The 20,553-nt window shown below is 56.2% G+C and overlaps 1 protein-coding gene across 1 annotated transcript; it reads left to right on the top strand.

Annotated features, from left to right (window-relative positions):
- The first annotated feature begins 3,793 nt into the window (after positions 1–3,793).
- LOC137448439 (uncharacterized serine/threonine-protein kinase SBK3-like) lies at positions 3,794–8,675 on the top strand. Its single transcript, XM_068152972.1, has 4 exons — positions 3,794–3,879; positions 5,286–5,487; positions 6,441–6,643; positions 7,123–8,675. Exons 2-4 carry the CDS (start codon positions 5,316–5,318, stop codon positions 7,798–7,800), a joined length of 1,053 nt encoding a protein of 350 aa, XP_068009073.1. The 5' UTR covers positions 3,794–3,879; positions 5,286–5,315; the 3' UTR covers positions 7,801–8,675.
- The last annotated feature ends 11,878 nt before the right edge of the window (positions 8,676–20,553 follow it).

Here is a 20,553-nt window from a genome sequence, read left to right as displayed (position 1 = left end):
AATGGGGGCCAATGGTTGTGGGCACCCAGCCCCATGGGGCACCACGAGCTGCCTGTGCCCCCCCGGCCATGCTGTGGGGAGGCAGTGGGGTGGGCACAGCAGCCCTGCTGTGCCAGCTGCAGGGCAGAGCTGAGCCTGGCACTCCCCAGGCTCCCCCGGTGCCCTCCGGTGCCGTTATGCAACCTCCTGCGGCTGCTGATCCTGCGGCAGCTGTCCCGGGGCTGGCACCTCCCGGGCCGGGGGGCACGGACCTGCCCCCAGCCCTGCCCCCAGCTCTGCCCCCCGGCACAGGACAGGGGCCAGGCTGGCCTGGGGGACAGGGGGTGGTGGGGGGGCAGTGAGATTTGGGGGGCAGAGGGGCACCAAGTAGGGCAATAGGAGCTGGGGGTGGCAGATGTGGGGCAGAGGGAGCCCAGGGTGGGCAGGGAGAGGGGCAGAAGGTGCCAGGGGGGCAGGATTTGGGGCAATAGGTGCAGAGAGGGTGTGTGTGTGGGGGGCAATGTGTACCCGGGGTGGCAGATGTGGGGCAGAGTGTGTCAGGGTGGGCAGGGTGTGGGGCAATAGGTGCCAGGGTGGGAAGGGTATGGGGCAGAGGGAGCCAGAGGAAGCAGGGCAGAGGATGCCAGGGACACCAAAGGGGCAAGAGGGCATCGAGGGGGCACATCTGCCCCTGCAGTGACTCTGAGTGTGTCCCCCCAGCTCTGGGGACCATGCCAGGGCCAAGCTGGTGCCACCTGGCCCTAGCTGCCTGCCGGCTATTTCGGTGCCCCCTCAGCTGTCCCCTCCACCCCCGCAGCCCTGGCACCAACGCTGCCCTCCCACGCTCCTGGGGCAGCAGCCAGCAAATGCCAGCCCCCCCCTCCCCCGCCGGCTGCGGGGGGCACGCACAGGGACATTGTCCAGATGCCACCCAGGCCAGGGAGATGCCAGAGGGGACGATAGGCAGACCCTGCCCCTGCTCACCAGTGGGGCACAGAACACCCCCTCCCCCGACCTGCTGCCCCATGGAAGGGCCTGGGGGGACAGCACCCTCCAGGAGAAGACTTTGGCACCTGAGGGGGCCAGGAGGTGGCACAAGGTCCCCACCCCACCCTGGGCATCCTGCCAGGCTGCTGCCACTAATGGGCTGTGAAGTTCCAGAGGGGTCAGGGTCAGCAGATGGGATGGGGACAGGGAGCAGGTGGGGAGGGACAGGGGACAGGGAGGGGGGGACAGGGGATGGGGATGGTGGTGGGGAGGTGGTGGAGGGGAGATGGTGAAGTGGGGAGGTGGTGGAGGGGAGATGGTGCTGGGCACTGGGCATGGCTGGGGCTGAGGACAGTGGCCCAGGAGGCTCAGTCTGGGGCCAGCCTCTCCTGGCTTGGAACCACCCCTGGGCTGAGGCCTTGGACCTGGGCTTGTTGTGGAGGGGCAGCATTGAGAGGAAGGACAGAGGGACAGACAGAGAGGGTGGGGCACTGCCTGGTGCAGAGTATGGAGATGGACAGACAGACAGGAGGTGTGGCCTGGGAGGTGGGCAGGACAGGATGGGACAGCCCAGAGACAGCCCAGAGAGTGAGAGAGAGTGGATGGAGATGGAGGTGGATGGAAGTGGAGATGGATGGAGGTGGATGGAGATGAAGGTGGAGATGGATGGAGGTGGATGGAAGTGGATGGAGGTGGAGGTGGAGGTGGATGGAGGTGGATGGAGGTGGAGGTGGAGATGGATGGAGGTGGATGGAAATGGGTGGAGGTGAATGGAGATGGGTGGAGGTGGATGGAAATGGATGGAGGTGGATGGAGGTGGATGGAGGTGGATGGAGGTGGAGGTGGAGGTGGATGGAAATGGATGGAGATGGATGGAGGTGGATGGAGGTGGAGGTGGAGATGGATGGAGGTGGATGGAGGTGGAGGTGGAGATGGATGGAGGTGGATGGAGATGGATGGAAATGGATGGAGGTGGAGATGGAGATGGATGGAGGTGGATGGAAATGGATGGAGGTGGAGATGGAGATGGATGGAGGTGGATGGAAATGGATGGAGGTGAATGGAGATGGGTGGAGGTGGATGGAGGTGGATGGAAGTGGATGGATGTGGATGGAGGTGGAGGTGGATGGAGATGGATGGAAGTGGATGGAGATGGATGGAGGTGGATGGAGGTGGAGATGGAGATGGATGGAGGTGGATGGAGGTGGATGGAAATGGATGGAGGTGAATGGAGATGGATGGAGGTGGATGGACAGAGTGTGGAGGACAGCTTGCAGGGACAGATGGACAGAGCATGGTGCTGGGGATAGAGCTGTGTCCTTTCTCATCCCCAGCTCCATCCTGTCCATCTGTCCCTGCCTCTCCAGCTCCATCCTGTCCATCTGTCCCCCCAGGCAGCGTCTATGGTAGTTGTAGGCTGTGCCTGGAAGGTATTCCCCAGGTGTTGGCCAGCAAGTGGCAGAGTGTGAGCAAATCAGCTCTGGGTGTGGGAGGCAGAGCACTGCTGAGGCCTTGGGGCACTTTCAGGCTGTGCCTTAAATTTTTTTGCAGATCTTGAACAGAAAGTAGTAAAAATGCCAAGAAATCTCCGTTGGGTGTGAAGAGGGAAGCAAAGCCAACTCCACCCAGTGCTGTGGAGGGATGAGGCTGCAACTGCTTGTGCCAGAACAGTTTCTCTGCTCTTCTCACTTCTTTGCTCTGGGAGATACCAATTCACTTCTGCTTGACCTTGGCTGCACTGCTTGGGCTAAGTCTAACTCCTCTGCTCCTTTCTCTTGTCCCTTCTCTTGTCCAGGGGGAAGGCAGGGGGGAAGAAGCTGGTAGCTTCCCCTGGTCTGTGGCCAGGGAGGTCCTTGTGCTGTTTGATTGTCCCTCCCTGTAAGTGCTGTGGCTCCTGGGTGGTTTGTACACCTTCCTTGCATCCCACTGCAGGTTGTAGTTTGCCTGCAAACAGCTTCCATTTGCTTCCCCCTGAGCTGCTCTGGCAAAGGTCATGCTGGGGGCAGGAAATTTCAACCCACCACAGGTCTAAACGCTCCCCTTGGACACACTACTGATGGAGTTGGTTTGCACAGACCTAACTCTCTCTCTTTTCAGCTTCCTGACCCTGGGAGAGACTGACCTGTGCCTTCTGCTGCCTCCTTGTTGGTAGCCTTGGCTGTGTTCTTTGTTGTGGCTAAGTACTGACAAACAACTCCCTGCTCTTTCTCTTGTCCCTTCTGTACGGGGGGGGGGGGTAGGAGGAAGAGGGCAGGGAGTGGGGAAGCTATTATTAGCCCCCTGGGTTTGTCCAGGGAGGTCCTTGTGCTGTTTATCAGTTGTATATCCCTGTGGATCTTGTCTGCTTCGTGCACAGCCACTGCCAGGCTGCAGCTGTGCCTGAGCTCTGCTGCCTTTGCTCTCAACAGAGCTGCTTTGGCAATTTGATGTTGGGGGAGTTTTAACTCACCACAACGACCTCCCTGTGCCTCCATGCCCAGCTCCATCCTGTCCCTCTGTCCCTCCAGACAATGCCCTGCCTGGCCCTCCATGTTCACCTCCACCTTGTCTGTCTGTCCCCCCATCCCCAGCTCCATTCTGTCCCTCTGTCCCCCCTTAGCAATGCCCTGCCACTCCCCCCCATCCCCAGCTCCATCATGTCCCTCTCTCCCCCCATCCCCAGGTGCATCCTGTCGTCTGTCCCCCATCCCCAGCCGCATCCCATCCATCTGTCCGTGCTGCTGCCAGGCTCCAGCCTATCTTTGGCCCTGGGCAGGCTCCGGGGCTGCCAAATGTTCCCTGCAGAGATTAGCGGCGGCCGGCGGCAGGAAACTCTGAGTCACAGCTCCTGGGGCCGTGGGTTGGGGGCCGTGGGGCAGCCGGCAGTGCCCTGAGAGCGCCCAGCCCTGCTGGGACACTCGCGGGGGGACACAGGTGAGGCCACCCCAGCGCTCCTGGGCTCCTCAGCTGTCCCCAGCCAGCCCCGAGGGACACTCGACCCTGCCCCGCTGCGTCTGGCTTGCTCGCATGGTCCTCTCGGCTCAGCCCCACGGCAGTCTGGGGCGGGGGATGTGGGGCTGGGGGCAGGAGGGTGCGGGGGGGGGGACACAAAGTGCTTGTCCTGGCTCTGCACACCTGGAGCTGCTGCTGGTGACCTCGCTACAGCCAGGCTGGGGCTGCTGCTGTGCGGGGAGAAGGGTCCAGGGCCCTGCTTTGGAGCTGGGGATGAGGTGTGGAGCGGGAGCCCTGAGCCAATGGGGAGATGTGGGGTGGGGAGAGGGAGCCCTGAGCCCGTCCATGGGGGGATGCACAATGAGCAGGTCCTGTCCCTCCCCTGGGAGGTTCTGGGGGCTGATGTGGGGCTGAGCTGGGGTGGGTGTGAGGCTGAGCCCTCTCATGTGTGAGGTCCAAGAGGGGGTCCTCAGGGGTCCTCAGCTCCGCTGGACAGCAGCAGGTAGGAGTCCCCATCACCTCCTGTTGTAGGACTGGGCTGAACTGGGCTTGCCTGGACTGGGCTAGAATGTCTTAGGCTGAGCTGGGCTGAACTGGGTTGTACTGGGCTTTGTTGTGCCAGTTTAGGCTTGCCTGGACTGGGCTAGAATGAGTTAGGCTGAACTGGGCTGAACTGGGCTGTACTGGGCTTTGTTGTGCCAGTTTAGGCTTGCCTGGACTGGGCTAGAATGAGTTAGGCTGAACTGGGCTGAACTGGGCTGTACTGGGCTTTGTTGTGCCAGTTTAGGCTTGCCTGGACTGGGCTAGAGTGAGTTAGGCTGGGGCACATCGGACTGGGCTGGGCTAAAATGTTTTGCTGGGCTTGACTGTGCTGCTTTAGGCTTGAGTGGACTGGGCTAGAATGGGTTGGGCTGGACTGAACTGGGTTGTACTGGTCTTGATGGCTGGTTTGGGCTTGACTGTGCTGGTTTAGGCTGGGTTAGACTGGGCTAGAATGGGTTAGGCTGGGTCACATTGGACTGGTCTGGGCTAAACTGCACTGATCTGGGTTGCACTGAGCTTGACTGTGCTGGTTTAGGCTTGATTGGACCAGGCTAGAATGGGTTGGGCTGGGCTGGGCTAAACTGGTCTGAACTGGGGTGTACTGGGCTAAATCAGACTGGCTAAGGCATGCCTGGGCTTCATCAGACTGGGCAAGGCTGGACTATATTGGTCTTGGTTGGGTTGGACTGGACTGAACTGGGCTAGCCTGGGATCCTTCAGGCCAGGTTGGTCTGGGCAGCACTGGGCTGAGCTCGGCTAAACTGGGCTGGCTCACCCTGTGCTGGGCTGCGCTGGGATGCCCCTGGTGGGTGCCCTGGGGCTACCAGGCTGCTGCTGCCCCACAGCCGGGGGGAGCTCGGCCGTGGCCAGGGCCCATGGAGGAGTCAGATGAGGATGAGGAGGACAACGAAGAGTTCCTGGAGCGGCTGATGGCTCGCGCGGGGCAGGAGGTACCCCGGCAGGAGCTGGAGGACCACTACGCCGTGCTGGAGGAGCTGGGCAGCGGCACCTACGGGCGAGTGGTGCTGACGGAGCCCCGCGATGGGGGTGAGGGGTGCCGGGGGGTGGGGGGTGAGAGAGTGGTGGGCAGGGGGTCCCTTGCTCCCCAGATGACGCCCGTAGCCCCACCGCTACCCACCCGAGCCGACCTCCGGCTCTTCCCAAACCACCTCCTCCCGCCCCATGCCATCTCCCAGCTCTTCCCAAACCACCTCCCCCTGCCCCATGCCACCTCCCAGCTCTTCCCAAGCCACCTCCCCCCGCCCCATGCCACCTCCCAGCTCGACCCAAACCACCTCCCCCTGCCCCATGCCACCTCCCAGCTCGACCCAAACCACCTCCCCCCGCCCCATGCCACCTCCACCTCCCCCCGCCCCATGCCACCTCCCAGCTCGACCCAAACCACCTCCCCCCGCCCCATGCCACCTCCCAGCTCTTCTCAAACCACCTCCCCCTGCCCCATGCCACCTCCCAGCTCTTCCCAAACCACCTCCCCCTGCCCCATGCCACCTCCCAGCTCGACCCAAACCACCTCCCCCCGCCCCATGCCACCTCCCAGCTCTTCTCAAGCCACCTCCCCCTGCCCCATGCCATCTCCACCTCCCCCCGCCCCATGCCTTCTCCCAGCTCTTCCCAAACCACCTCCCCCTGCCCCATGCCACCTCCCAGCTCTTCCCAAACCACCTCCCCCCGCCCCATGCCACCTCCCAGCTCTTCCCAAACCACCTCCCCCCGCCCCATGCCACCTCCCAGCTCGACCCAAACCACCTCCCCCCGCCCCATGCCACCTCCCAGCTCTTCCCAAACCACCTCCCCCCGCCCCATGCCACCTCCCAGCTCTTCTCAAACCACCTCCCCCTGCCCCATGCCACCTCCCAGCTCTTCTCAAACCACCTCCCCTCGCCCCATGCCACCTCCCGGCTCTCCCCCAAGCACGCCGGAGGTGCCCAGCGGGGCTGAGCCAGGGCCGCCCCCCTCTGGGGCTCTCCCCCCGCGGCCAGGCTCAGCGGTGGTCCTGAAGCTGCTGCTGAAGGAGAAGACTTCTCGGCAAGGGTTCCTGCGGGAGTACTGCATCGGGCGCTGCCTGGCCGGGCACGGCGCCTGCCTGCGGGCACTGCCCCTCGCCTTCGAGACCGCCACGCACTTCGCCTTTGCGCAGGAGCTGGCACCCGCCGGGGACCTCTGTGCCCTGCTCAGCCCCGGGGTGCGTGAGGGAACTCTGTGCCCTGCTTGACACAAGGGTGGGTGAGGGAACTCTGTGCCCTGCTTGACACAAGGGTGGGTGAGGGAACTCTGTGCCCTGCTCGTCCCAGGGCTGGATAGATGGCCCTGGGATGGTGGGAGAGCCTATGGGCACCAGGAGGAGAGGAAACCTAAGGGAGGAGGTGCCAGGGCAGCTTTGCAGTAGGTGTCACGGATGGGAGGAGACCCCTGGCAGTGGTGCCAGGGTTAGAAGGAAACCTTTGGCAGTGGTGCCATAGATAGAAGGAGACCCTTGGCAGTGGGTGCAGAGGTGCCACGGATAGGGAGAGACCCCCTGGCAGTGGTGCCAGGGATGGCAGCAGACCCCTGGCAGCGCAGGAGGTGTCCACAGGCTGCCGTGGGGCCCAGCACAGCTCATTGGTGCCAGGCAGGTGTCTGGGCAAGCTGTGCCAGGGGTGACTGTGCCACCCTTGCCTGCAGGAGGGGCTGGCAGAGGAGCTGGTGAAACGTTGTGCCCAGCAGCTGGCACAGGCCCTGGACTTCATGCACAGCCACGGCCTGGTGCACCGTGACGTGAAGCTGGACAATGTCCTCCTCTTCGACCCCCAGTGCCAGAGGGTGAAGCTGGGCGACTTTGGGCTGACCAGGGTGCAGGGCTCGTCCGTGGGGGCCATGTCTGGCACCCTGCCCTATGCCCCCCCCGAGCTCTGCCAGCTGCAGGGCTCTGAGATGCTGGAGCTGGACTCCAGCCTGGACGTCTGGGCCTTCGCCGTCCTCCTCTTCTGCCTCTGCACAGGTTACTTCCCCTGGGCCCTGGCTGCCGGCTCTGACCCCCAGTTCCAGGACTTCAGCGCCTGGCAGGAGGGGGTGGAGGGGCAGGGGGTGCCAGCAGCCTGGCAGAGCTTCAGCTCCGGGGCGCTGGAGATGTTCCAGCGCCTGATGCAGCTGGACCCCGACCGGCGCAGCCCTGCCATGGAGGTGCAGAAGTACCTGGCCCTGCCCTGGCTGGCAGCTGCCAGTGCCACAGAGGTGCCACCCAGCAGCCCCCAGTCCTCCCTGAGCGGTAGCATCAGGGAGAGCCCAGGGGGCAGCGGGGGCATGGGTGGGGCAGATGGGGTCCCCATGCCCCCTGCCAGTGCCCTCGCCCCCTGCTGGTAGCCAGCAGCTCCCCCCCCCCAGCCTGGGCATGGTGTCCCCAGGGGTGGCCCACGAGGGTTTGGGGTCCCTGTCCCATGCCTGAAGCCTACAAACAGGGGAAGGAGAAGCAATGCCTTGGGCAGCAGCTGGAGACCCCAAACCCTGCAGCTGGAGACCCCAGACCCTACAGCTGGAGACCCCAAGCCCTGCAGCTGGAGTCCTCAAACCCTGCAGATGTAGACCCCAAACCTTGCAGCTGCAGACCCCAGCCCCTTGCCAGCTACTGTCCCTTGCTGCTGGAGACATTGTTCCATCCAAGCCACCCTTGAGATGCTCCAAGGCAGCCCAGAGCAGAGGCAGCCTGGGGAGTTTTCTGGGGTAGGGACATAGCCTCAGAGGGGCTCAAGAGGGCCTGAACCATGCTGGGGTTGCAGGGCAAAGAGAAGCAGGAGGGGAGCAGTGATCGAGGCAGGAACCCTGCGAGGGCTGCTGCAAGACCTTGGTGGAGGCAGAGGCTGAAGCTGCTCAGCAGAGGCACCCAGGAGCTCCTCTGTCCTCCAGCTCCTTCGTGCACCTCAGGGGTGAGAAGGTTAATCAGAGAAGATGCTCCACAGCCTCCCAGGAGATTAACTGCTGTAATTAGGGAGAGAAGCTCCCTGGAGGTTAAGGAGCTGTGGTGTGAAGCCCTCAGGGCTTGCAGCTCCGCTCTGCTAAGATGCCGCCGGGAGCACTGCCTCCAGCTCTGCAGCCCCCAGCACAAGGACCTGGAGCTGCTGGAGAGGATCCTGAGGAGGCCATGAGGATGATCCTAGGGCTGCAGCACCTCTGCTGTGGGGAAGGAGGCTGGGAGGAGCTGCCAGGTGGATCTGTAAGACTGGAGTCAGGACCTGCCAAAGCTGTGGGCAGTGATGGGCAGGGTGGGAGGGGGCACCAGGGAGAGTTGGCTGTGGGCTGGTTGGTGGCACAGGAGGATGAAAAGACAGAAGGGGGGCAGCAAACTGGGGGGGCTTGGGAGGTGGGCTCTGGGTGGGCAGGAGAGGACCCACAGCAAAACTGGCTTCAGTGCTCCACCTCTAGCAGGGCAGGGACTGGGCAGGCTTTGGAGGGGAGGTTGTGGGGTGAGGTCATGGTCTGGAGGCTGCAACAAACACCTGCCCAGGGCTCAGGCAGCCATCTGCTCCCTGATGGCTCTCCCACAGGAGCTGCTGGCAGCAGGGAGGGCAGCAGCAGTGTCCCAGCAGCCTTGGCTGCTCAGTGACCTCAGTGACACCCTGTGCCTGGGAAGGGCTTTGCTAGGAGGCAGCATCCTGGGACTGTCCTGATGCCCTCTGAGCATCCCACAGCTCTGCTCTGGGACCTGGAGCTTCTGGAGCCTCCTGTTGGGGTCTGTCCCCAGACCCTCTGCACATCCATCCCTGGGGACCCTCAGCAGATCCACCCCCTGCACCACCGCCAGGGGAGAGGGAAAGTAGCTGTTTGCAGTGCCCCCATGAGGACTCCCGACACAGGCTCAGAAAGCTGAAACCACCAAAGGATTTAATGGATGAGAGCAAAGCTCAGCCGTGTGCTGAAGCTGTAAATCTTACCCAGAAGGCTGTTCCCAGCTCAGGGTGATAAAAAGGAAAGGAGAGGAGCCCCTCAGCTGCCTCTGCCTTTCCTTCCATGCTGCCACGTGGGAGTGGGCGAGGATGCAGCAGAGGAGCAGTGAGGGAGGGGTGGGGGCAGCCTCCCCAAAAGGCTGCTGGCAGCCCTGCACGTTTGAAGTGCCTGAACGTTCTTGGAGGGGAGGGAGAGCCCTGGAAAAGTGCAAGTGTGAGGGTGAGGTGTTCCAGCAGAGGAGAAGCTGTGCTGCTCATGGGGAGATTGCAGCAGGGCAGTGATTTGTGTGCAGAAAGGCTGTGACATGACCCCCCCTGGATCTCCTGTGTCATCTGGAAAGGCTTCCAGAAGAGAAAAGCACATCCTGAGCAGAGCCACCAGGGGTTTCAACCAGAACTAGAAGTATCAGCTCTCTCTCTCTCAATTAAAACAGTGGGTTGTCTCTTCTGTGTGTCTGTGGTGCATTGTTTTGTCTTTGAGTGGAAAAAGCTCTGAAGGGAGCCCAGTGAGGCTGCTCCCCAGGCACAGGGGCAGGAGCTGCCCCAGACCTGCAGAGTATTGGGGGTCTGCTGTCATCTAAAGTGGGCCTGGGGGTATGAAAGGGGAATTTGGGGGCACCTGAAGGCTTCTGAGGGCCTCTGTAGGGTTTCCTGTGGGCTCCTGCAGGTTCTCTGGAGGGTCCTGAAGGCGTTTGGGGGGTGTGTGTGTATGTGTGCTGTGAGGGTCAGGGGTCTCTGTGGGGTTCCAGGTTTTGGGGTCCTGCAGGATTTGGGGAGGTCTCATTCTGTAGCTGCAGCCCCGGGACCCCCCAGCCACATCTCCCCCTGCATCCAAAGGTGAGCTGGGGGCACCTCAAGAGCTTTAGAGGGTGACAAAGGGGGTCTGAGGACATGTAAACAGGTCTGGGGGTGCCCAGATGGCTCTGCCCCCACCAAGACGCTGGCTGGGCAGTTTGCTTTGTTTTCTGTCGTTTTGGGGTGCATCAAAAGGAGTGGGGGGATTCTGGGGGGACTGATTATGCCACGTGGGGCAGGGGGATGCTGCAGCAGGGGAGCAGGTGGGCGAGGGCTGGGGGCATCCCCCCCCAGAGTGCTGAAAAGCCTCGGAAGGGACCAGAAAATATGTAAAACACTAAGTCCTGGCAGGAGGCGAGGCGGAGCCACACCTCCCGTTCCCAGCTGGGGAGGGAGGAACCGGATCGACTGCTGTGTGACCAAGCTTTGGAAACGACCCCCTGTCCGTCCCCCCTCTCTGCTTTAAAGGCTTTGAGAACTGGAAGACTCAAGTCACACAGGGGCCTGAGCTGTAAGCAGAGCCTGTGTCTGTGCAAATGAAAAACAGAGGCTGGTGCGCGTCGTGGTTTGTAAGTTAGATAGGAAAAAGGCTGAACAGGGCCAAGCCGGCTGCGCGCCACGCCCGGGGAAGTGCTCAGTGCTGCCCCCGCGTGTGCAATGGTGGGCACTGCAGCCGTGCAGCGGCGTGTGATGCCCTGTGGGCGCTCAGTGCTGTCCCCGCGTGTGTAATGGTGGGCACTGCAGCCGTGCAGCGGCGTGTGATGCCCTGTGGGCGCTCAGTGCTGCCCCCGCGTGTGCAATGATCGGCACTGCAGCCGTGCAGCGGCGTGTGCCGTGCCGTGGGCGCTCAGTGCTGCCCCCGCGTGTGCAATGATCGGCACTGCAGCCGTGCAGCGGCGTGTGATGCGCCGTGGGTGCTCTGTGATGCAGCCTAACTCTGTTGAATGCTTGAAACGCTCCAAAAGTCTGAGGGGAAGAGGGGGAGCGAGACATTGACTCGGGCGCCGCCATGGTTACAGTGCGGGCGCCGTAGCGAGGCTTCAGTCCCTCCATCATCCTGCTGCTGTCTGCTGGTATCCAGGGAAAAAAAATCACTCTTGCAGAACATTGTTTTTTTTCAGTTAAAACTTGTTATCTTGATGTGGAAAGCACAGATTCTCCCAGCAAGCAGAATGATACTGATGGAAAGGTGTCATTGCACGAGCCACCACTGGCCTTTGGCTTGTGAAGTGTTGGTGGGCTTGCACTTTTGGCACGGAGGCAAAGCCAACCATGAACTGCAGCTGTGCATTAGGAAAGATTCATGGAAAATGAAGCAATTTTTAAATCCCCTCCTTTCACCACCACCTCTCATTTCCCACCATATCTGCACCCCCCCACCCCATTTTGCCCCTTTTTCCCCTCTAAACCTGAGCTCTATTGGAGTCTCCTCCCAGCCCAGGTGTGTCCACTTGGCCCTCCCCAACCACTCCCCTATTTAATGCCTCCCAGGAAAGGTAGATGTCCTAAGCTGAGCCCATCTGGGCTGAGGGATCCTTCTCTCTCCTCTCTGGTGAGTGCTCATGGTGTGGTCATGGTGTGGTCATGGTGTGGTCATGGTGTGGTCATGGTGTGGTCATGGTGTGGTCATGGTGTGGTCATGGTGTGGTCATGGTGTGGTCATGGTGTGGTGGTGACAACAAAGGCTGGGGGAGGCACTTCAAATTCTGGGCTGCCTCATTACTGTATTAAGGCACACGATGTTCTATGCAGTTGCAAAAGAGCTCACTTCTGAGACGAAGAGAAACTAATTAAAACATTGTTGAGGTAAAGCCTAAGGTAAAAAGCCTGGCACCAAAATTGCTTTTACCATTTGATCTGCCTTCTGGACAGAGTCAAAATGAGCCTTCAAATTCTGGCCTGCTTCTTTCCCAGGTGGAGATACCTGATGTTCTATTCAACTGCAAGCAGCTGGGTTCTGAGACAAATAGGAAAATAACCAAAACACTGTTGGGGTAAAACCTTAAGGCAAAACACTAGCAGGAAACTGCTTTATCCATTTGATCACCCTTCTGGGCAGGGTTGAGTTGACACTTCAAATTCTGGGCTACCTCATTACTGTATTAAGACACATGATGTTTATGCATTTGCATACATCTCTCTTCTGAGACTCATATAAACTAAAATCACTGCTGGGTAAAACCTAAAGGGCAAAGCCTAGCAACACATTCCTTTTGCCATTGGATCTCTGTTCTGGAAAGAGTCAAAAGGAGCCTTCAAATTCTCCCTGCTGCTTTCCTAGGTGGAGGTACCTGCTGTTCTATTCAGTTGGAAGCAGTTCGATTCTGAGACAAATAGAAACTAATGAAAACATTGCTGGGGTAAAACCTAAAGGGAGAAGCCTAGCAACAAGTTGCTTTTTCCATTTGATCTCCCTTCTGGAGAGAGTCAAATGAGCATTTGAATTCTCTCTTACCTCTTGCTGTTCAGTCTGGAGAAGAGAAGGCTCCGAGGTGACCTAATTGTGGCCTTCCAGTATCTGAAGGGGGCCTACAGGAAGGCTGGGGAAGGACTTCTCAGGATATCAGGTAGTGATAGGACTAGGGGGAATGGAATGAAGCTGGAGGTGGGGAGATTCAGGCTAGATGTGAGGAGGAGGTTCTTCACCATGAGAGTGGTGAGACCCTGGAATGGGTTGTTCAGGGAGGTGGTCGAGGCCCTGTCCCTGGAGGTGTTTAAGACCAGGCTGGATGAGGCTCTGTCCAGCCTGATCTAGTGTGGGGTGTCCCTGCCCATGGCAGGGGGGTTGGAACTAGATGATCCTTGTGGTTCCTTCCAACCTAGCAGCAAATTCCTGTTTCCATTTGATCTCCCTTCTGGAGAGAGTCAAATGAGCATTTGAATTCTCTCTTACCTCTTTCCTGTGTGGAGATACATGCTGTTCTGTGCAGTTGCAAACTGTATGCTTCTGAAACAATTGGAAACTAATGAAAACATTGTAGGGGTAAAACCTACAGGGAAAAGCCTAGCACCCAATTGCATTTTCCCTCTGATCTCCCTTCTGGTGGGAGTCAAAATGATCATTAGAATTCTGGCCTACCTCTTTCCTGTGCTGAGATACACGCTGTTCAATGCAGGTGCAAAACGCTTGATTTCGAGTTTAATCGAAACGACTCCAAACATTGTTGGGGTAAAACCTAAGGGGGAAAACCTAGCACCAAATTCCTTTTTCCATTTCGTCTCTCTTCTGGTGGGAGCCAAAATGAGCCTTTGAATTCTGGCCTGCCTGTTTCCTGTGCTGAGATACATGCTGTTCATGCTGACAGGTTGGACCCGATGATCTTTGAGTGTTTTTCCAACCTTGTTGATTCTCTGGTTCTATGAATCCTGACCTTCAGCTCAAGTTAAACACATCTGAACCCAGGGCTTATGTAGGTTTCTCAAACTATCCATTCTGAAGGGCAGTTATTTGAGTTTTTTTAATGAGTTTATGTACCTTCTGGCTTCTGATGGCTGAGCTGTGCTGCTGGCTAATCCTGAGTAACCCTTCTCCAGCGTGTTTCAGATTTCCAAAGGAGTTCAAGTGATACTTGGGAAATGGGGACTGAGGAAGGATCCAGTTATGAAACCCTGGAAGCTAGACAGAGAAAGGCAGGGGAACTTACCAACTCTATCTGCTTGTCTCTTTGCAGCTGCCCTCCTTCATGGCATAGGAACAGCTTCCAGGAGCAGCAGGAGAATGGGTGAGTAGTTGCCTCCTGCCATGGTTTAAACTGACAGTAGAATGGCTGGTCAGAACTTGCATAGCTTCTGCTTCCAGAAAGCTCTGATGTATGTTGATTAGTTGTTGGGTTTAGAACGTGGTCTGATGGTGCACAGTCTGTCAGCCTGGATAGGAACTGATTCACCTTTGAGGATCTGTACCCAGGATGCTTGAAATGTAACTCTAAATGAACATGGTAGAGAGAACATCACAGAATCATCAAGATTGGAGGGGGATGTGTGCAAATCAACTGACACAGCTATGCATGGCAGAAGGGTCTGTGGAGGAAAACCATCTCACTGAGCCTCCTCAAAAAGGGAATTGTGATGGAAAGGCAATTTTGTATTGCATCACTGCCTTTAGGGACTGCTGTCACTGGTTTAATCTTTGCTGTTAAAGTATTCTGGTTCTTCAGGCAAGCTGCATGAGGTATCAGTTTCCTTTGGAGTGCTTTCAAAGTTCAATGTGCTAGGCCTTCTTGCAGGAGTACCTCCCTGTGGCATCCTTGTGCCCATCCTTGGCACCATGGGAATGTGCTCAGGGGATGGCATTGGAGAGCATGGGCATGCACCTCATGGGGCTTTATGAGGAGGAGAATTTCCAGAGTGATCCCAGGGACATGGTCCATGTTTAACAGATCTCTGGCTGTGTGTAGCCCTTCAGCTGGCAGAAAATAGGGCTGAGGGAAGGAAGGGAGAGGCCAGATTGACTCCAGCCACCTGAACATCTTCCAACACATGCATACATGCACCCACCCATCCCTCTGCATGCATGTACCTACTTATCACTGCAGATGTTTAGGAGGAGACTTGATGGGGTGCTTGGTGCCATGGTTTAGTTGATTAGATAGTGTTGGATGGTAGGTTGGACATGATGACCTTGAAGGCCTCTTCCAACCTGGTCTGGTCTATTCTATTCTCACACAGATAAGTATGTGTGCACACACATGCATGCATTCCCCTCCCCTGCAGGCATGTGTACACCTGTATGCACATCCCTTGTGCATAAATGCACACAGACATCCCTTACAGGCACACTATTCCTGTTCAGCCTGTCCTTAACCCCTCCAAAGCTGGTGACCCCTCTGAATGTTCCCCAGCAGCCTGCTCTAGTGCTTTTTGCTGCATTCAAGGGACACTTCTTGAGCTGCTCATTGCAGCCCCCAAGACACCAAATAGGCTTTGCAGCCCCATACAGACTTGGCAGAGCAGCCCCAGCAGCCCCACCACTTGGGGGTGACATGCTTGACCCCACAAGATGCCCAAGCATCCCTATGCTGTGAGAGGAAGCAAGTGCAGAGTGCTGCCAGGAATGCAGGAGCTAGTAAGTAAATCCAAATTTCATGCTAAATTGCTGGATAGAAAGATAACCTGGCTTTTAGAAAGCAATTTATTTATGCTTCCAGTACTTGCTTAAATATTTATGCAGAAAAAGGGAATAAAAAGTCCACCCAGACGCAGGGCTACAGCCTTTAAGATTAATGAAAGTAAATTAGCCTGACCATTTTATTTACATCCACCAAAGCCATAGATGAGCTCTCCTCATGATGGATTTCCCTCATCAGTTGGGCACACGCCCAAGGTACAGCTTGTGGCTTTGTTTCTTCCACGTGCTTAGACAAACAGTTTATCAAAAGAGGATAAAATTGTCGGGAAACAACACAGATTAATGACCAGTGAAGGGAAGATCATTGAATTTATGATACAAGTAGCAGTTTCACTGGAGCTTCAGAAATTCCTCATTAGCTCAGGGCCGTGCATTAGATCAGTGCAAATAACCTGCACGCAGAAGTGCTGAGACTCCCGTCCGGATCCGCTGCGCCCCAGCGCATCCCTTCCTGGAGGTCTCTGCACTGAGGCTTCACCTCTCTCCTCCTTCTCTCCCCTTAAGTATGAGTTTATTTTTCTCTCATTAAAGCTTGTGAACATATTTCCTCCCAACTAAAAACCTCTTAAACTGCAACAGCTTCGGGGTTGATAACCTTGTCTGTGTCTGAGCAGCATCATGGTCTCTGCAAGCGAATGCAGTGGGTTTGGCTGCTGCTGCGGCAGCGCTAATCGTGCCAGTGAGTGCCTCAGGAACAGCCAGGCCTGCTCTGGTCTTTGGGAACAATCTCCCAGTGCTTTTTGCAAGCTAATGCAGTGGTTTTGGCTGCTGCTGGCTAATCGTGCCAGTGAGTGCCTCAGGAACAGCCAGGCCCGCTCTGGTCTTTGGAGTCCTCAGAATCTCCCCGCGTTGGTGGCTCATGGATGCCTTGTGGCTCCTCCAGCAGTTACCTCTGGACTGATCATTAACTGTCAGATAAGGCAAACAGGGGAAAGGAGACCAGGAGCCTGGGGGAAAGGGAGGAAAAACTCAACCCAAAGCATGTGTCCTTCTGTGCTGGTGGCACCCTGGTGGGCAGCTTGGCTTTGCTCTCTGGGCCTCTTCTCCGGGCTGGCCTCAGGCTGTGCAGAGGGAGATGCTGTCCAGGCCTTCCCTACCTCTTCCACCAGGTGATGCTTTAAATACCTTTCTAAAAGGTCTCATCTTCACACAGTAATTTGATTGCTCTTGGTAGAGACTGCCTGTTTTCATGCTTGCAGTGTTATCACTTCCCTGCCCCTGCATGCTGAAGGTGCCTCCTGCACACTCTGCAAAGCAGCCAGGCACTGACTATTTAGAACAGAAAATAGAACAGAATTAACCAGGTTGGAAAAGACCTTCGAGATCATCAAGTCCAACCTATCACCCAACACCATCTAATCAAATAAACCATGGCACCAAGTGCCACATCCAGTCTTCTCTTAAACACCTCCAGGGATGGTGACTCCACCACCTCCCTGGGCAGCACATCCCAAGGGCCAATCTCTCTTTCTGTGAAGAATTTATTCCTAACATCCAGCCTAAACCTTCCCTGGCACAGCTTGAGACTGTGTCCTCTTGTTCTGGTGCTGGTTGCCTGGGAGAAGAGACCAACCTTTTGCCTACCTCTTTGCCTGCCCTCATGTGAGCTTTAGAAGATGTGAAGCAGTGGAAGGCCTGGGAAATGGAGAACGTTTAGGTGCTGAGAGGCAGAGGGAAGAAGGAAAGCAGGTATCTGCTGGGCTGGTGGATTCAAGCCCTGGCATGGTGGGAGCAAAGATGTTGATGTGGGCACCTGCATGGGCAATAAAGCAAATGCTCTGGTTTTGCAGAGCTATGGCCTTGAAGTTTGATTCTTAATTCTATTGGGACCACTCACTGACTGCAAAAAACCAGCTGCCATCTGTCCACCATGTCTCATAAATCAGATTTTAATCATCTTGGTGAGAGAGGTGTCTCCTGCTGCGTGCTGCAACCAGATCTGCAGGAGTCACTCTGCAGAGTTTCAGTTTCTGAGATGGGTTAGTGATTAGGGCTCCAGCTTGATACTGAAGAGGCTGAAATTCAATTTCTCTCTTCATAGATTTCCTGGCTGGTGCTGGAAAATGGCTTGGGCTATGTTAATCAGATAAGTGCAGATGTAATTTCATCTCCTGACTGCTCCCTCTTCCCAACATGCTCACACTGTAGCACCTCCATATGCAGCTTGGGTGGGGAGGACTCCCATGACAAAGGACACCTTTGAGTTGGGACAAACAGAGTCTCTTTCAAGATCCAATTTGCTCCAAAGCAACAGATTGCAGACATGCTGGCAGTGGTGCTCCTGGCTGTCTCCTCTGGCACTCTCACACCATTGCTCAGCAGGCAACACATTTGTTTCAAGGGCTGCTGCAGGAAGTTACAGTGGGCAGTGTAGGAGAGAGCCTGGGAGAGAAAGGGCACAAGGTCAGACTTGTGACAGCCCTTGCACAATTCTGCAAGGCAAATGCTGTATTCCTAGGATAACAAAGCTGAGGATGCTCATAAGTGCCATGAACTGTCCTTATCTCCCTTCTAAAAATCACTTTATATTGATAGATCAGTGCTGGTATTGCAGGGAGGCTGCAAAGCTATTTCTTTGTGAGTAAAGAATCAATGATTCATTTTCTTCTGCCCTGTATGAAAACAATACCATTAAATCCACAGTGGAACTCACAGTACCCCCTGAGCACAAGTGGTGGCTGAACACAGCCTCTCTTGTCCACAGCACCTGTGGACTTCTTTTCCCCAAAAGAGCTTAGTGAGGCTTTTAAAAGCATGGTTATTTGTTAGTTGGCATGGTCAAGTACCACAGAGGTACCCACAGGTACAGCCTAGAGTTACCTCATAGAGGCTTTGAGACAAACCTCTGCTCCTTGGTGCCAAGCTATAGGACCAGAGGAAATGGTTTCAGGCTGCACCAGGGGAGGTTCAGGCTGGGAATATTTCCTCACTGAAAAGGTTCTCACGCATTAGAACAGTTTGCATAGGTTTGAGTGAAGGGGGAAGGAGGAGTTGCAATGCTGGGAAAGGAGAGAGGGCAGAACTGAGGTGGGAAAGCAAGCAGGACATTCCCTTTTCAGAGGCCAAAGGAGACTGTGGATCAAACCACACTGAGCTGATTTCTGATGAGCCTGACACAGCTTTACCAAGCAGATCAAAGGAATTGAAATCCTGTGGCAAAATAACCACTCCTGGTCAAGCCTTAACAGTCTTCCTTACCCTCATTCTTCTCTGCAGATCCTTACCCCTGACCCAGATGCTTGTCCCAGCTTCAGTTAGGACGATGCCAAGACCAAGGTGTCACACCTATTTCCAGGTGAGAGTAGGTGGTGCCTGGAGGCTATGAGTGCCATCAGGGAGGGGGTGTTTCCCAGGAGCGCTGGTGTTACCTTGCTGTAGTGCACAGCTGCGCACCTCAGGTGCAGCTGGTGGGGCGCAGGGGGTGCTCTGCTCCCCCAGCAGCGTTATGCAATGGGTGCTGCTGTGAGATGCTGTGCAGTGCAAGGTCCCAGAGCTCAGCTTCCCTTTGGAGGGGCAGGGGTTCTACCACCATGCCATCAGTTATCTGTCAGGCCAGCCTCACGCTGCTCTTGGCATGGAGGCAGCAATCCCTGCCTGGCCTTGTGGCTGTCACTGAGTCCAGACAGAGTTCCCACAGCCTGGCAGAAGGTGCCAGAGCTGGATGCAATGCATTGGAGGGAGACAACCAGGACCAACCAGCCTCTGCTTGGCCTTTCCTTCATGGCTAGCATGGGCTAAAGGGCCACTGGATCCTTAGCAGAGGAGGGGACAAAGTTGGTGGCTGTGGGCCTGAAGCCAGAAGCAGCTTACAGGGTTTGCTGAGGAGCTGAACAAAGGGGAAGCTTATTTATGAGCCCTGATCTCCAGCTGTAGCTGAAAGCACAAAGGAATCCCACATCAAAGGAGAGAGCCAGGGTGACCTCAGCACAACCTTACTGGAGCTCAGGGAGCCATCACCAAGGCTGGCTTTGTCCTACCTACCTCCATGAGAACCTTCATGACCCTTCTCAAAAGCACCAGTATTTCTCTCTTCCTTCTCCTTCTACAAAGGAAGAGAGTTTAAAGATTAAACCCTGCTGAGAAATGAAACCCACAGGTCCCCTGACACACAAAGTGCTGCTGCCATCCTCCACTCATGGGTGGGGAGACAACTTTTCTCTATGCAGGGGAGGTTTGGCAGGTGGGACAATGTCTGTCAGCTGAACACTCTCCCTCTGGTTTGGATGAATAGTTTGGCTCCAGCTTCACCCCTCCCATAACAAATAACTTGTAAAAGTCTTCTAGCCCAAGAGAAGAAATCTCTGCTGGATGATGCTTCAATGCTGATTTTTTTGTTCCTTTCATGAAGCATTCCTCTTTGGAAAGCTCTCTGGCTCTTCACAGCTCATTTTCCTTGGATGCCTGTGCTGAGCACGTGGGGACAGCTGCATTTTCACGTTGCTTTTGATGCAGTGACAAACAGAAGATGCATGAAAAGAAGGGGGTGAGCTGTTTCCAGCTAACAATTTGTTTCTGCTTGTGAATTATCCATAAGGAAAACTTTCTTTGGGTTCTTTTTTCTTAAACATAGTCTGTATCAACTCTTTGTTACCATATCTCACCCAGCTGCTGGTCATCCTGCAAGGCAAACCCCTTCCACCTGCCTCTGCAGCCACTGTGCCTGCCAGCAGGTTTATCTTACCTGTCACCTTTGCCCAGGGAGATGGAGGTTTGCATAGATTTTGTCCACAAGCATTCCCAAAGTTGTGGGATCCTCTGCCACATGGGAGAGGCCCTGAGCTAGGATTAACTTAAGTGTTAGAGCACTGGGGGAAGTTATTATCACAGTATCACTAAGGTTGGAAGAGACCTCAAGGATCATCGAGTCCAACCTGTCACCACACACCTCATGACTAGACCATGGCACCAAGTGCCACATCCAATCTACTCTTGAACGCCTCCAGGGATGGTGACTCCACCACCTCCCCGGGCAGCCTATTCCAATGATGAATGAGTCTCTCCGTGAAGAACTTTCTCCTCACCTCCAGCCTAAACTTCCCCTGGCACAGCTTGAGACTGTGTCCCCTTGTTCTGGTGCTGGTTGCCTGGGAGAAGAGACCAACCCCTTTCCTGACTACAACCACCTTCAGGTAGTTGCAATGAGGTCACCCCTGAGCCTCCTCTTCTCCAGGCTAAACAATCCCAGCTCCCTCAGCCTCTCCTCACAGGGCTGTGCTCAAGGCCTCTCCCCAGCCTTGTTGCCCTTCTCTGGAC

The sequence above is a fragment of the Melanerpes formicivorus genome, unplaced genomic scaffold (genome assembly GCF_026170545.1).
Source record: "Melanerpes formicivorus ecotype bairdi unplaced genomic scaffold, bMelFor1.0.p_v2 SCAF_24, whole genome shotgun sequence".
NCBI lineage: Eukaryota > Metazoa > Chordata > Aves > Piciformes > Picidae > Melanerpes > Melanerpes formicivorus.
The sequence above is the reverse complement of the archived record's forward strand: the minus strand, read 5'-3'. Positions and strand labels throughout refer to the sequence as shown.

What these genes read in the sequence shown, in the direction of transcription:
- LOC137448439 (XM_068152972.1), top strand. Translation starts at nt 5,316, where the DNA reads ATGGAGGAGTCAGATGAGGATGAGGAGGACAACGAAGAGTTCCTGGAG. An exon ending in GACGGAGCCCCGCGATGGGG is followed by an intron (nt 5,488 to 6,440) that starts GTGAGGGGTGCC and finishes CCCCGCGGCCAG; the next exon opens with GCTCAGCGGTGGTCCTGAAG. An exon ending in GTGCCCTGCTCAGCCCCGGG is followed by an intron (nt 6,644 to 7,122) that starts GTGCGTGAGGGA and finishes CCTTGCCTGCAG; the next exon opens with GAGGGGCTGGCAGAGGAGCT.